The sequence below is a fragment of the Pleurodeles waltl genome, chromosome 1_1, assembly GCF_031143425.1.
Source record: "Pleurodeles waltl isolate 20211129_DDA chromosome 1_1, aPleWal1.hap1.20221129, whole genome shotgun sequence".
NCBI lineage: Eukaryota > Metazoa > Chordata > Amphibia > Caudata > Salamandridae > Pleurodeles > Pleurodeles waltl.
In genome coordinates this window covers 662,737,931-662,751,313 of record NC_090436.1, presented here as the reverse complement: position 1 = coordinate 662,751,313, position 13,383 = coordinate 662,737,931, and the positions used below count along the sequence as shown (strand labels likewise).

Here is a 13,383-nt window from a genome sequence, read left to right as displayed (position 1 = left end):
TCAGGGACAGGCGCCCTGTAGCTGAGCCACCGTGCGTTGCATTTGGAAATCGATTCCAAGCGTATGATGGGTTCCGCATCCCACAAGATTCAGCTACTTGTGGACACGGAGCTGATCGGTCACGCGTGAGTTGAGCTGTCCTTACCGTGTGCCGCAATCCTCGCTGGCAGTTGTCTGGACAGGCACGTATTTCTGCATGTGCTCCAGGCTATTCCACTTGCACTGTTTTATGTTTACATGTTTGATGACAAACAGCCTTCTGTTTATAAGTGACAGTTTTCCTACTAAGTACCTGCATGTCATAAGCATTTGAATTAAAATTACCATGTTAAAATCAAATCTGATGTTTTTAAATTTTTATTTGGTGTGCGTTGGAAGAGGGGTAGTCTTATACAGCGAGTATAGCCCAAACCCTATATTTTAACAGGAAAAGTAGGGGGTCGTCTTATACGCCCAGTCGTCTTATACGCCGGAAAATACGGTAGTTAGCACTACATAATTGGTTATGACTCTCTTTTACACTACGCCATATTTCTTTTTCTGTCTATAAACAAGGTTGACATCTGGACTATTTAACTGGGATAGTTTGGGGATGGGGTGGGTGGGAATAATTCATTTTCCTAGTTGGAAACTACACATTTTGTTGTCAACATGTGTTCATATATCTAAACGGCATTCCATATCACAGTACTGATATGCTTCTTGCAATACTGTACAACGATCAAATGTTTCAAAAGTCTATAAAATGTGTAAAAAAAAAAAAAAAAAAGGAAATCACACACAGAACACAAAGCCTCTGTTTTTGCTTAAAACATCAGTAAAAGCGTTTGAAAAATCTAAATGACAAACGTACTTTAAAGAACGGGAAGAAAATAAAAAATATAGGTGGAGAGCCAGACGAATTCCATCTCCATGCCTAGCTGCTAAATGAAAAAATAACAGTACCTGGGGTAGAATGGTTAATGATGCATGGTTAGGAAACTGACACAAATAAGGGATGCTTATTCCTGGCTTCCACATTAATTTGAAATGGCAGCATTTTCTGAAGAATCCTCTTCTGGTCCTGTCTGCAGGTCATGCAAGCCCAAACAGTAGGATAAAATAAAGTGTTAAAAGCCCTTTCAGGTCAGGTGACCACGGGGCAAGCAGGGCCTACTGATAAGTTAGGGGGTTAAGGCATTTTACTTCTGAAGTCCCAGGCCCGACCTACTATAGGCTATGAGTAACTGGGCCTTGTACTACCACTTCAGCACTTGCTTCTCAGTGGTAGCACGGCTTCATCAGTCAGAGGCTTCCCGGATGAGAAGTTGGTGCAAGGTCACACAGACTCCACCCAAACAGCCTCAGTAAACGTAATAAATGAATACCCAGCCAGATACCTTTAGGGAAAAGTAGTATTCATTTATGAACACAAAGTGAAATGACACACAACAAATACACACAGCCTTTGTAAGGCTGGCACTCTGGTGTTGTCCAAATAAGTCCCAGAGTCTCACTTCCATGTCTGAAGAATATTGTTTTTATTCCCCATTCATGCAAAGCAACATTCATGTTATGCCCCGCAAGCAAGAACAGGTCTTGAAAGTTACACTACAGTTTCTTAAAAGTAAAAGCATCTCAGTGTTATCTGTTCTTGCTGGAGCTTGGCAGGCCCGGGTATACGTCCACTGCCCGAAAGTGAGCAGAAGTTCCAGATGTTGCAGGTGAGGCAGCAGGCGTCCACAGCTCTTCTCTAACCACGCAATGTCTTTCTAAATTAGATAGCAGATCTCTGGTGCTTCTGGATTCAGGTGAATAAACTGATACTCTGCTTTCACTGGTTGCAACCCGCTAAGATTCATGGTTGAACAGTGCCCCAGGGCAATGGGCCTCTCTTTTTACCATGGACCCCACCTAGAATGTGGGGGGAGGAGGGTTGGAAACAGTGCACAGAGGGAAATTGCCCTCTTTCTGTCACAGAGATGCACCAGGGCGATGGCCCTTAATCTTTACTACAATCCACACCTTGGTTACAGGGGTGATGTACCACAGCACTAGGGCAGAGGGTCATATCGGGGCAAAGGTCCTCAGTGAGGACTTCAATCTCACACTCTGCTTCAGGGATAAACTCGACAGGATCCCCCCCGGATCTTGCTCCCTTCAGGCACTGTCCTCCTCCTCCTCCTCCACCTCCTCCTCCTCCTCCTCCTCCGGTTCTCTGGTATTGGCAGGGAGGCAGATGCTAGTGCTTCAGGTTCCAAGGCGAGTGGTCTTGATTCTCCGGGGTGATGCCCCTCACCTAGCAGGGAGACTAGCAGACCTTAGTCCACAATCCTGATCACTACAGGCAGAACACATACTGTGCTTCTAAGTGCGGATGTAAAAACACTAGGTTGATAATTTTGGGAGGCTCAACATCCCATTTTTACAGTCCATTTCCAGACACAGATGTGATTTTGTTTGTTAATCTTTGAGATGTATGTTGTGGGGGTTGTCCCCTTTGAAGTGCCTGCTCCTCCGTCCTGCCCTATGTCCAAGAAGCAGTCTGTCACAGCCAGTGTGACTCCAATCCAATCCAACCACATTCCATGAGACAGGCCTAGGTTAGAGCTCACATGCATGGTCAGAGTTCACCCACAACAAAACATTGGTACCAAAGATCCAGATACTGCTGCAGCTGGGGCAGTCAGGGAGCGGGTGCATGTCCATCACCATGTAGGGCAAATCTGCTTCCCAACAAAAGGTCAGATTGACAGTAACTGTTTTCCTTCAATAGTGCAAACACTTCAACAGCCATAAAGCAAAAAAACAGTGCATCTTTACTATGATCCCAGTCTTTGGTCTCTGTGTATGCAAAAAATAGCATGTACTGAACCAATGTAAATAGGGAGGATATTAAAAAGTCTGTTATCAGCAAGCAGCCACTGGTTGGGCATGTTCAACCACCATAAAAACATTTCAGGTGGTTCTATACTAACATGGCAGAAAATAATCACACTGAACTATACTACATGCAAAAGCTCACCCCAAACTTGTTGACAGCAACTGCACATCTATGTTTACAAGAGTTAATTTGCCAAATTCCTGACCACACCCGCACCATCTCCTTTTGTGGCACACATATAACATGCACTACACAGATAATAAGCAGTAACATGCACTACACAGATACTAAGCAGAACCCAATGCCAAAACATGAACGAGTGTGAAAGAAGTGAGGTGGGAAGTCAAACCCACAGACAGATGAAGAGGGTTTTAATACACTTCACAGAAAATGATTCCAGTGTTTTGGCTGTCGTTTTCCCAGCACTCGGGTTCTCGGGCTGATAATGAAGCCCCATCACCACCATGTACAGAAAGTGGACAAGTGTTATATGGATGAGGCTGGTCTGTAATAAATTATTCCCGTGTACACACCAGCTAACACGTTATATGATCATGCTCGACTGGTCTTGGCTACATGCCTTGCTCCTGTGCCAACCCATTATGCACCTGGGCTAGTGACACCAGGTCAAGTACTAACACTTGTTTATAAATAAATCATTCCCTATAAACACGAGATTTGACAGTCCCAGATAAACACCAACTCGTTTTCACAAAAACAAACACATAACAGAAATAAGTGAGATTCGCTGTTCTTATTAAACTCAGTTGAAAAGTGTTTACGTACACGCAGCACACACAAAACTGTAATACTAATTCCCTAGTCTAACGTGTTTTATTCAGACAAAACAGTACACAAAATATCAAGATGCTTTGCAGCCTCTGCTTCTAGAGAGTGGGGGGGGGGGTACGATAGACAAAGAAGATGAGAGAAACATTACTACAGCTGTGTAACCATTTAACAGAGTTAGGTGTAATCCTAAACTGTTAGGTACAACAGCTATTAGTTACAACACAACTTGAGCAATCACACTTAAAAATAAACTGCGTGCTAGTGTTTACAGTGGACACCAAAGTATTTCAAAACGGCAGCAATATTTCACATTCCGGCATACCAATATGAATCTGAAACAAATCTCATCACATTGTGTCGGCAATTTTCTCTGGGGATAAAACACTACTGACAGGATTTCTGGAAAAATGATTACACATTCCAGGTTTTTACATTTAAAAAGCGAAAGAACACACTAAATTGTACAGAAAAAGAACAATAAGAAGAAAACATACTTCACCTGATGCTCTCGATAAAACACCCCTCAATCAATCTGGCACAATCTGTTTTCCCCCATGACGGCCTATAAATCCAGAGGACGGATATAAACATGCATGACTAGACTAAACAATGGCTAAATAGCAGCCACAGTTCACTCTCGTTCTCAAGCACGTCGCGTGCAAGTCTGTGGGAAAATCCCACCAATGACATGGAGGAACTCAAGTGAGGTTTTCTGAAAACAACCCGGAGCTGACAAGGATGTAGGAGGGTCTGGATGCTTTCAAGGCACGGTTTTTAACTAATACTTGGCACAAAGAAAAGATTTATGTGCCATCTTTAGCGAAATTACTCAAATTAATTACCCTGAGGGGCCACGCACCAGTCCAGACAGGAAAGTGCAGGTCTCCTCTGCTAAAAACCCATCTCAGATTAACTCTGTATTCCACCAGTTTCCTCCAAGTATGTGTCTCTCTCTCGAAATGATTGTATTTGACAGATACACAAAATGCCCGAAATCTCATAAGGTGGATGACAAAATTAGGTTAAACGGTGAGAATCATCATTACTGACATTATCGGCGTTATTTTGAAACCGGATTCAACTGGATGTTAAAGGTGATGATTAAAGAATTGTAACCCATACAATGGAGCTGCCTCTATCATCTGAATCATGCAGGGGAATAAAGCAGGAGACAAAATAAAGAAGATTTAAAGAACACTTAATATGTGCGGGCCTGGTGGAGGAAGAGAAATGGCCAAATCAGATGAGCCAATAGTCCCCTCTTCCTTTAGGTGGTAGGTTTCAGTCAGTGCTTTAAATGGGCAGGTACTGTCCGGTACTGAGTACCTGCACTTCTTTAAATTGAAAGGGACAGTACATAGACTTCTCAGCACTGGTCCAATACATTTAATGGGCGGGTACCGACCCTTCTCAGAAGCAAGCAAGTACTCTAGGGAGTGAGTACGTGCACTTCCATACTTCCATTTAAAGCACTGGTTTCAGTACCTGAAACGATAGGTTTCCAACCCGTCGCGCACGTGGTAAACGAGGCACTGCACGGTAAAGTAGAAGGTATTAGCAATCCAAGGACATGGAAACTATTATTAAGGAAAATGTGCCTTTCATCCTTCAAACTGAAAAAAAAGTGTTTTACAGAAAAAAATAAGTTTCTGTAAGATAACATTCTTCAATAATTCACAAAATTGACTTTGCGAGGTCACCTTTGAGTAATGGAAATCTTTGTTTAAACATTTCTTTGGCAACGGGCACAGGACATTAGATCCCATTCCAAGGCTCACCAGCTGGGTTGTGTCATTAACATTTATTAACAATCTAAGATACGGCTTTCAACGTCTAATCCGCACTAGGCAAATGTTTAGTATGGCCCTCCAGAGGGCTCTGGTGTGAAAAATTACTGGCAGAGATTACATCCCCGGGGCTACTCACCAGAGGGGCTGCAGTATTAACATGGTACTAATCCAATTTAAACAAGACACGGAACAAACACTCATCGGAACCAGAGGACGGCAGTCTACAAAAAATAAATATTAAAAGAGGAGAAAACTATGTTGGGAAACATAGCTGTTCAAGAGGCTGGTGTTTCAAGGAATTGGCAACCTGTGTACGTCCCTGAAAATAAAATCATTAGATGACGAGCTATAAAAGCAATGATCCACTTACTTTTGCTTTTAGAAAGGTGCCCCTACGTACATATTAGGATTTAATAAATGAAAGACACCCCGAAATCCGTACCTGCTTCAATCTGGCAAGTTCTTTCAGAGCTCGTCCCCACTGCTGCTTGTAGTGCAACTTCGACTTTGTAGCCGATTCCAACTTCCTCTCAAGCTCAACCTAAAATGATTAAAACATTTTAGCTGATAAACTACATCAGTGGTAATATAATCATTGAAAGATGATATACACAGAAAGGCTGCTTAAAGTAAAGACGTTAGGCAGCGGATCGTACAGCATCATCTAAAGCCCTTATGCAAGTTAGTGTAAATATTATGGCAGATGAACATTTTCTGGTTTAAAATATAGCCTTGTTTTTATTGCTTAACAACCTCTCCAAAAGCAGCAGATTAGTCTTGCACGCTAGACAGCCCGCTATAAACACATTTTCAGTTTCAAAGAGCTGAAATGTATATGCGAGGAAAACACATTTTAGTTTAAGGAGCGGGTTTATATATTAGTTACTATTCTAACTAACTCAGCAGTTGAAACTCTGTAATGTGAAGGGCTTAATTGTATGTGGCGTAAGTATATGAAATATTAAGATGCAGAGCTTAACTGTTGCACATATTTTAATAATCTTAGAATCATGGGAACAAAGATGAGCCTCGACTTGTATCATTTGCTGTTTTAAGTGCAGAATAACTGTGTATCATTATGTAGCCACTAAATAGATCTGCAGAGCTACCGAGAAACTAGCGAAATGTTAAAATCGAGCCGAATTAGCTTTACTACCAGAACAACTTATTTTCAATATTTCAAAGAGGGCAGGTAAACTGGTCATTTACTGCAAAATATACGGACTGGCATGGAATCTCTGTTGCACGCGTAACATCTAACAAAGGCCCCCGAGGGACGGATCAGTGCCACTCACTAGCTAAATAAGTTTCACTAGGTTCCTTCTGTCCATGGGGCTTGTATGAGTATTCTTAAAATCTTGCATGGATGCAATATGGGGCATTCTGGGGGTGACTTTAAAAAAACCATGTTCTCTGACAATTTACAATAGCAGTTCTTAACCAATGGCCAAGGAACCGTGGAGGACCGCAAACCCTACTGAGGGGTGCCACAACTCTTTAGAAAATTAAAAACTTCAAGTTAACAAAGTGCATAAAAGTAAAGAAGCAAATTGACAATTTTAAAACATTCTGTAAATGTGAAGGAATTTGAAATTCGAAGTCAAAAGTTAAGTGAATATCCTCAGATTGATTCATGTGAGCACTGGAAGTGCACCAAACAATATAGTAAGGACTATGAGTGGCCTCAATTGAAGTTAAAAATGCCCCAACATTCAGATAATTTTTTTTGTTTCTGAACAAAATAAAATATTTAATTATTTGTATATTTGTTTGATAAAGGTTTGTTTCTATTTTTTTATATTTTTTTGCGGTTCAAATGATCGAAACTGCTTAGGGCAGGGGCACTGAATTCCATAATTACTCAGTGGGGGTCCCTGTATTCCAGTAATGATTATAGGGGCGTGGGGGGGGGGGGGCGTTCACAGAAGTCAAAGGGTTAAGAAGCACAGACCTACAATATATATTCTTGGAGAGTACAGTCACTTGCCTAGTGACCATTAACAAATTATATTAGTACAAAACCTGCACCATTAACTACAGATATCCCACTGCTACATGGCAGAACTATCTCAACTAAACAAACATTACGGGCGCGAACTGCATGTGTGCCCCAAGATCTGACTTTTTAAATGTTTCTTCTGTCCCCTGGCTTCTTCACAAGAACATCTGGCCCCAAGGCTGGACTGGGAATTGAAGGCGTGAAAGGACAAGCAAGGCAAATTATCGCTAATGACTTGTAAGAGTGTCAAGGTGGTGAGACACAGCAAGGGCTTTCACATAATTTTTAAGGTGTTTTATTCAGATAGCTTGGCGATACTATCCATCAACATTCTTCCACCATGTTAGGCATTTCCAGAGCTTAAGGACCTTCTGTACAATGTGATTCGTAGAAGTCCACTGCAAGGTAATTACTACCTACTGACTAAGATTCAACACTTCCAGGCAGACACACCCAAACACAAAGCAAGATGTTCATTATAAACAGAACACAGAGAACACTAGAAAAGGTCCCCATAAGAGACAAGAAAATTACTGGGGCTTCAATGAGGAAAAGATGATGTTTTTCAACTAGGAATTACAAACAGTAACAGCAGAGCTAAACACTAGGGGCTTTCCCCAGAGTGTAGTCCATATGTAGTGCTCAGAGTAAAGAACTCAGCCACGGAATTTGACCCAGACCTCTGCTTCACTCAGCTCTCAGGCATGTCAATGCTGTCAACCACTTTCAACTGAATATATTCAATAAGGTAGTCCAGTTCCTACAGAATTTTCAATGGGTGGAAGGTATGAGGGGATTGATACTATCCTGTTCCTATTACACATGCTTAATCAAAAGGAGCAACAGAGGCATCTAATAACTAAGAACCAAGCTGTGACTTGCTGGCAGAACATTAGAAATTGGCATATCTCCCACCATTAAATGAGTACAATAACTCATGGTACAGAAAAGTAAATGTAAAATATGATGCATCATCTACAAGGCACTGAGAACGGATATCCCCCCCCAAAAAATCTACCGCTAAACCCACTCTTACTCAAGCCCAAGCAACCAGTGAAGACAGAATCAGGCAGAAAGAGCTTACCGTCTAAGGAATCAAAGGAGCACATATACAGCACTTTCAATCCCCTACCAGATAGTCCCCAAGTTCCCCAAGTCTCTCGATTTAAAAAAAAAACCTGAATAAAACTCTTTACAAGGAAGCAATTATTCCCTGAAGGACCACTCCAAAACGCCCTCCTGCATGTGAGGGAACCACAACCCAGAATTAATAAGACAATCCTTTGGTTGATCTTGTTTTGTCATCCATAATAGGACCTTAAACCAATATGAAATTTCATTATGACCTATGGACTGAAGGTAAAACTCTGTCTTTGCACAGTTTATCTTCAACAAAAGTGGCATGTATAGCCCATATTGCACATGCAAAACACAAAAAAACAAAATAATGCAGCATGACCTGAATACGTGAATACATTAGGCTGGCAGTTGATGAAAAATGTATTTTTTCTGCTGTCTAAAATCCAGGATGGAAAAAACTCTAAAGAATAAGCTCTCTACATGGATGGAGGGGTCACCTCTTGGCAAAGGATATTCCATTGATTTGTGAATATGCAAAGGACACCCTATGAGGAGATAACAAGACCAGTAACTGACGGGGTGTTCTGTGATTGATGGCACCAGTGCTACAAAATAAGAACAACACATTTGACCTTGCGAACAGAAGGGGGTGAAGCTTGGCCAGCCTGAAGATGGCTGCCAGTTACTGAATCTCCTTCGGTCGCACACCTATCCTTCATGATCCTGGGGCTAAACATTGATCTTTCCCCTCCCTGTGCACCTCCCCGTCTAGCTGCATGTGAGCTGCACCATCTGAGCAAAAATCTGTCTTAAAGAGACCCTTTGGGGCCAGGAATTGTCAATTGCAAGCTGTTGCACGACTGTGGCTGCTGGCATGCTGCAGCGGTAGATACCCTTCTCCACTTGGCCTTCCAAATCTAGAGGAAGGCCGTGCCAGGCTGCTGACTTGTTCCCCGGCGTGGGACAAGCCACCTCTACAATAAATGCCCCTCTGGGCCGCTGAGACCTGTACTGCTGGAGGTCGCCGGCACTTAGACCGCCTGCCACAGATTGAGGGCCCCCATGCTTGTAGCCACACCCACACGCCTGGAGCCACGCTGCCCTGCTAACTTCACCTGCCTGCTGACAGAGCTTCTGCATTGCTGCTTCCACCCTCACTGCCTGCACTTGAGCTCCGCTGCTCTACTCCACTGCACCTGTGCATGGGCCGCATCTTAGCCTCAAGGGATAGCTGGGTCAGTGGGAGCACAATACACTGCGGGAAACAGTGCATGAGGCTTCTGCATCTGCAGCCTCTCTGGGGCTACTCTGCTGTGTGGGCACAGGCATGCCCGCAGCCATGGACATTGCTACTTCCCTGTTCTGGTCGTCGGGGCAGTGCAGTGGCCTTGCGACCCTGCAGGCTGCTTCATTGGGATCCATTACAGCTATAAATGTGGAGACTGGGCTTGCCTGACTGGCGCTGTTATGTAGTGGCTCTGTCCTAGGCAAGCAGAATTGACGAGGGCTCAGCCGTCGGGCCCCACTGGACGACAGTTGGACATTGGTCTATTGGACTGTCTGTGGATGCGGACTCTTTCTTTGCTGCTTGCTTCCTCAGCTGTGAAGCCTGTGCCCCTGGCCGCACTGCACTCCTCGAGGTGTTGAGTGAGGTCTGAGGGGCCTTGTGTGGTGCAGCGCATGGGCTTGGGTGGTGAGGGTACGGAGACCACCCCCATAATATCGGCATACCACGCCCTGCTGCTGTTGGCCCTTCTCCTTTCCCCTGACTGGCTGGTATAATTGTAAATTATCTGCATTGTGGGGCATGCGGTGAGCTTCTTCAGCCTCGCATCCGGGAGTTACTCTTGACATAATTTCCACTGCAGTGCACTCTGCTTCGACACCGCAGATGATAATGGACAAGTCACAACCTAACTTTCAGTTCGAGTCACAGAGGACCCTCAAGCCTCGTGATGAGGGCACGACTGCGATCGAGAGAGCAGAAGGCTGCGGGGCCAGAGTTGGGTGAAGAATTGCACCAAATCTTGACTGCAATGCAATACAGCCTCATCAATCTAGATGGCAAGATTTGCACACTCACCTTCAGGATGGACCTGATGTCAGAGCACTTGGATAAATATGCAGAGTGTTTGGACATGTTTGAGAGGTGCGTCTCTGAGGCAGCGGATGAACAGGCTATCACATCGTCCTCTCAGAAGCAGATGGAGAATGTACTCTTGACTTTGCAGACCAAAGCAGAGGATTTGGAGGCCTGATTTCGGATGAACAATCTTCGCGTCATGGGCTTCACTGAGCCTACCTGTTGGAAAATGGGTTATTGGTAAGGGCAAGTAAGTACTTACACTTAGCAATAGGCCACTAACCTCCACTTAGGTCTCAATAAATTAAACCCAGCTCAACCCTTGGTAGCTTGGCAACATGTGACAAGGCTTAACTTAGGGGACATATGTGTAAAGCATTTAAAAATCACAAAACAGTAAATAAGTAAAACAAAAAAACACAATAAAAATCCAACACCAATTTATAAAAATAGATTATACTTTTATCTTTAAAATGACACCAAAATGATTATATTCAGATAAGGGAAACCGGAGATATGAATTTTTAAAGAATTAATGCTTTTTAGCACTTAGAAATGAATAGTGCCAATCTGGTCATCTGGTCGCACCTTGACCGGGGCAAAGTCAAAGTTTGAGGCCGATCGCGATGGAGCCATGCTCGGCTACAGCTCGCAGGAGGACACGGTCAAAAGTTTACCTTCTGACTTTTCAGGTAAAGTTTAAAACTCGTTACCTGGAAAAATTATATTAAATCCAACAACTGGAAGTTGTGGGATGTTTTATAACAATTAATTTGATAACAAACTTGAGGGATCTTTTACTTAAGTGGACTTTTAAAATTAAAATAAAGTCTCCCCATTCTAGCCTATGGAGGCCATTCACTACCATGAGGGAACAACGAATTTGGGGCCATATGTACAAACATATTTTCCCATAGATACAGAATGGGTAAAACCCTTTGATACATCTGGCCCTTAGCTGTTTTACCTCACCAGGGCTTATAAAACTATTTTTATAAGGTCCCTGCTTTTAGTTTCATGGCACCCAGCCGTAGGGGCACATAGGGCACACCTTAGGGGTGACATATGTAAAAAATAAGGTAGTTTATGACTTTGGAACTACTTTTAATTCCAAAGTCGAATTTGCATATAACTAATTTAAAAGCAGCAAGCAAGGCAGGCCTGCCTTTAAAATGACACTGGGCACCTAAGCAGTGCAGCTAAGGGGGCACCACCTATGCTGGGGTCCCTAAACCTACATGCCCTACCCTATACTAGGGACTTATAGGTAGGTTGACTTAGCCAATTATAATTAGCCTAATCTTCATACTCATTTTACACAGAGCACAGGCCCTGGGACTGGTTAGCAGTACCCAGGGCACCATCAGAGTCAGGAAAACACCATCAAAAAGTGAAAAATGGGGGGAAAAAAGTCCCATTTCCCAAAATCAGCCCCATTTACCCACACTACCAAAATCGGCAACATGGAGCAATATGTGGGACAACTACTCATTGACCTCAAGGGGCGCAAGACATTCTCAGACACGTTTCTTGTGGTGCGCACCCACCGCTCCCTTAAGCCTAGACTGGTGCCGGGAGCAAAGCCATGACCGATTACTTTGTGATGGTCCAAAGAGCTTGAGGTGCTTCGCCATAAGGGCACTGAACTGTCAACCGATCTGGATTTCATGCAACCATTCCTGGAGGCGGGGAGGCAGTTCATTCCAGCCAAGAGCAAGTTACATGAACTGAAATTGGACAATGCAATTCTATACCTGGCTTGTTTGCGCATGTAGGTGGATGGGTTGAGCAAGATCTTCAGTGACCCTAAACAGCTCCTGCAGTTCCTCAAACAGCATGCTACTGTGGGGACTCGGCGGCATTCACCACGCTCAGAGGAGGAGGAACCAACAGCCTCCCAAGACTTAATGGCACAGAAGTGAAGCCTTCGTTATCTCATGGTATGGCTTCCACAGCCCTTTTTTGCATGGAGGTGTCCCCTTTTTGTGCTGTTCGTCCCTTGTCCTGCTGTGTCCTGTGTGGGTGCGTTTACTTGACCTCTGGCGTGTTGACAATGTAACTTACAGAGTTCAGTGTCTGATATGTTCCAGTAGTATCCTATACCTCTGTGTGCTTCCAGTGATTTGCCTGCGCCGTTGGTGTTCTGGCTGAGGGGCCCGACTGCCAGTCCAGTTTCCCAGCGGATGTGTGTGCAGTTGCGGCTGAAACAGATTGGCATCTGTTATTGCTGGTTTAGCATGCTTTATGTTTGAATGCAGCCCCCTGCACCTCGGAGTTATAGGGGAGTCCGGCAGGGTACCATCTGTCCCCATGTGTGCTCCACAGTGTTTTGATGGGGCTTATATTTCTGGGGTTCTGGGAGCGGTCTTGGTGGGGACTGTACCACTGTGGGCGGGAGCAGGGATGGGCCCTGCAGAACTGTTATTTTTGTACTGTCGAGTGTTGACTGTTCTATGTAGACCGCAGCGTGCTTCGAACATGTCGTTTGTGAGGTACAGTGATGGCTTATGGTGAGGCGGCAACCGGCGTGGATGCTCAGCTTCCGTTCCTGCTGAATTTCCTAACATAAAATGTCAGGGGGTTGAATGACTGTAGGAAAGCTCGCAAAGTGGGGGTATATCTGCAGCGGCATGGCATGGATGTAGCTATTCTCCAGGAGACTCACCTGGTCCCTGGCAGTGACTCCTCAGGCTGCAACATATGAAGGGTGCATGATACTCGGTAGGCTTTACGGCGCATGCTCGGGTGTACTGGTCTGGATATGGCTTGACTCTGG

The 13,383-nt window shown here is 44.1% G+C and overlaps 1 protein-coding gene across 1 annotated transcript in view; it reads right to left on the bottom strand.

The window, feature by feature from the left end:
• The window catches only part of CEP120 (centrosomal protein 120), a 213,701-nt gene that overhangs the window by 32,244 nt on the left and 168,074 nt on the right, over positions 1 to 13,383 (bottom strand). The window contains exon 18 of the mRNA XM_069226908.1: positions 5,888 to 5,986. Coding sequence (XP_069083009.1) covers positions 5,888 to 5,986 — 99 coding nt within the window. The remainder of the gene's footprint in view (positions 1 to 5,887; positions 5,987 to 13,383) is intronic.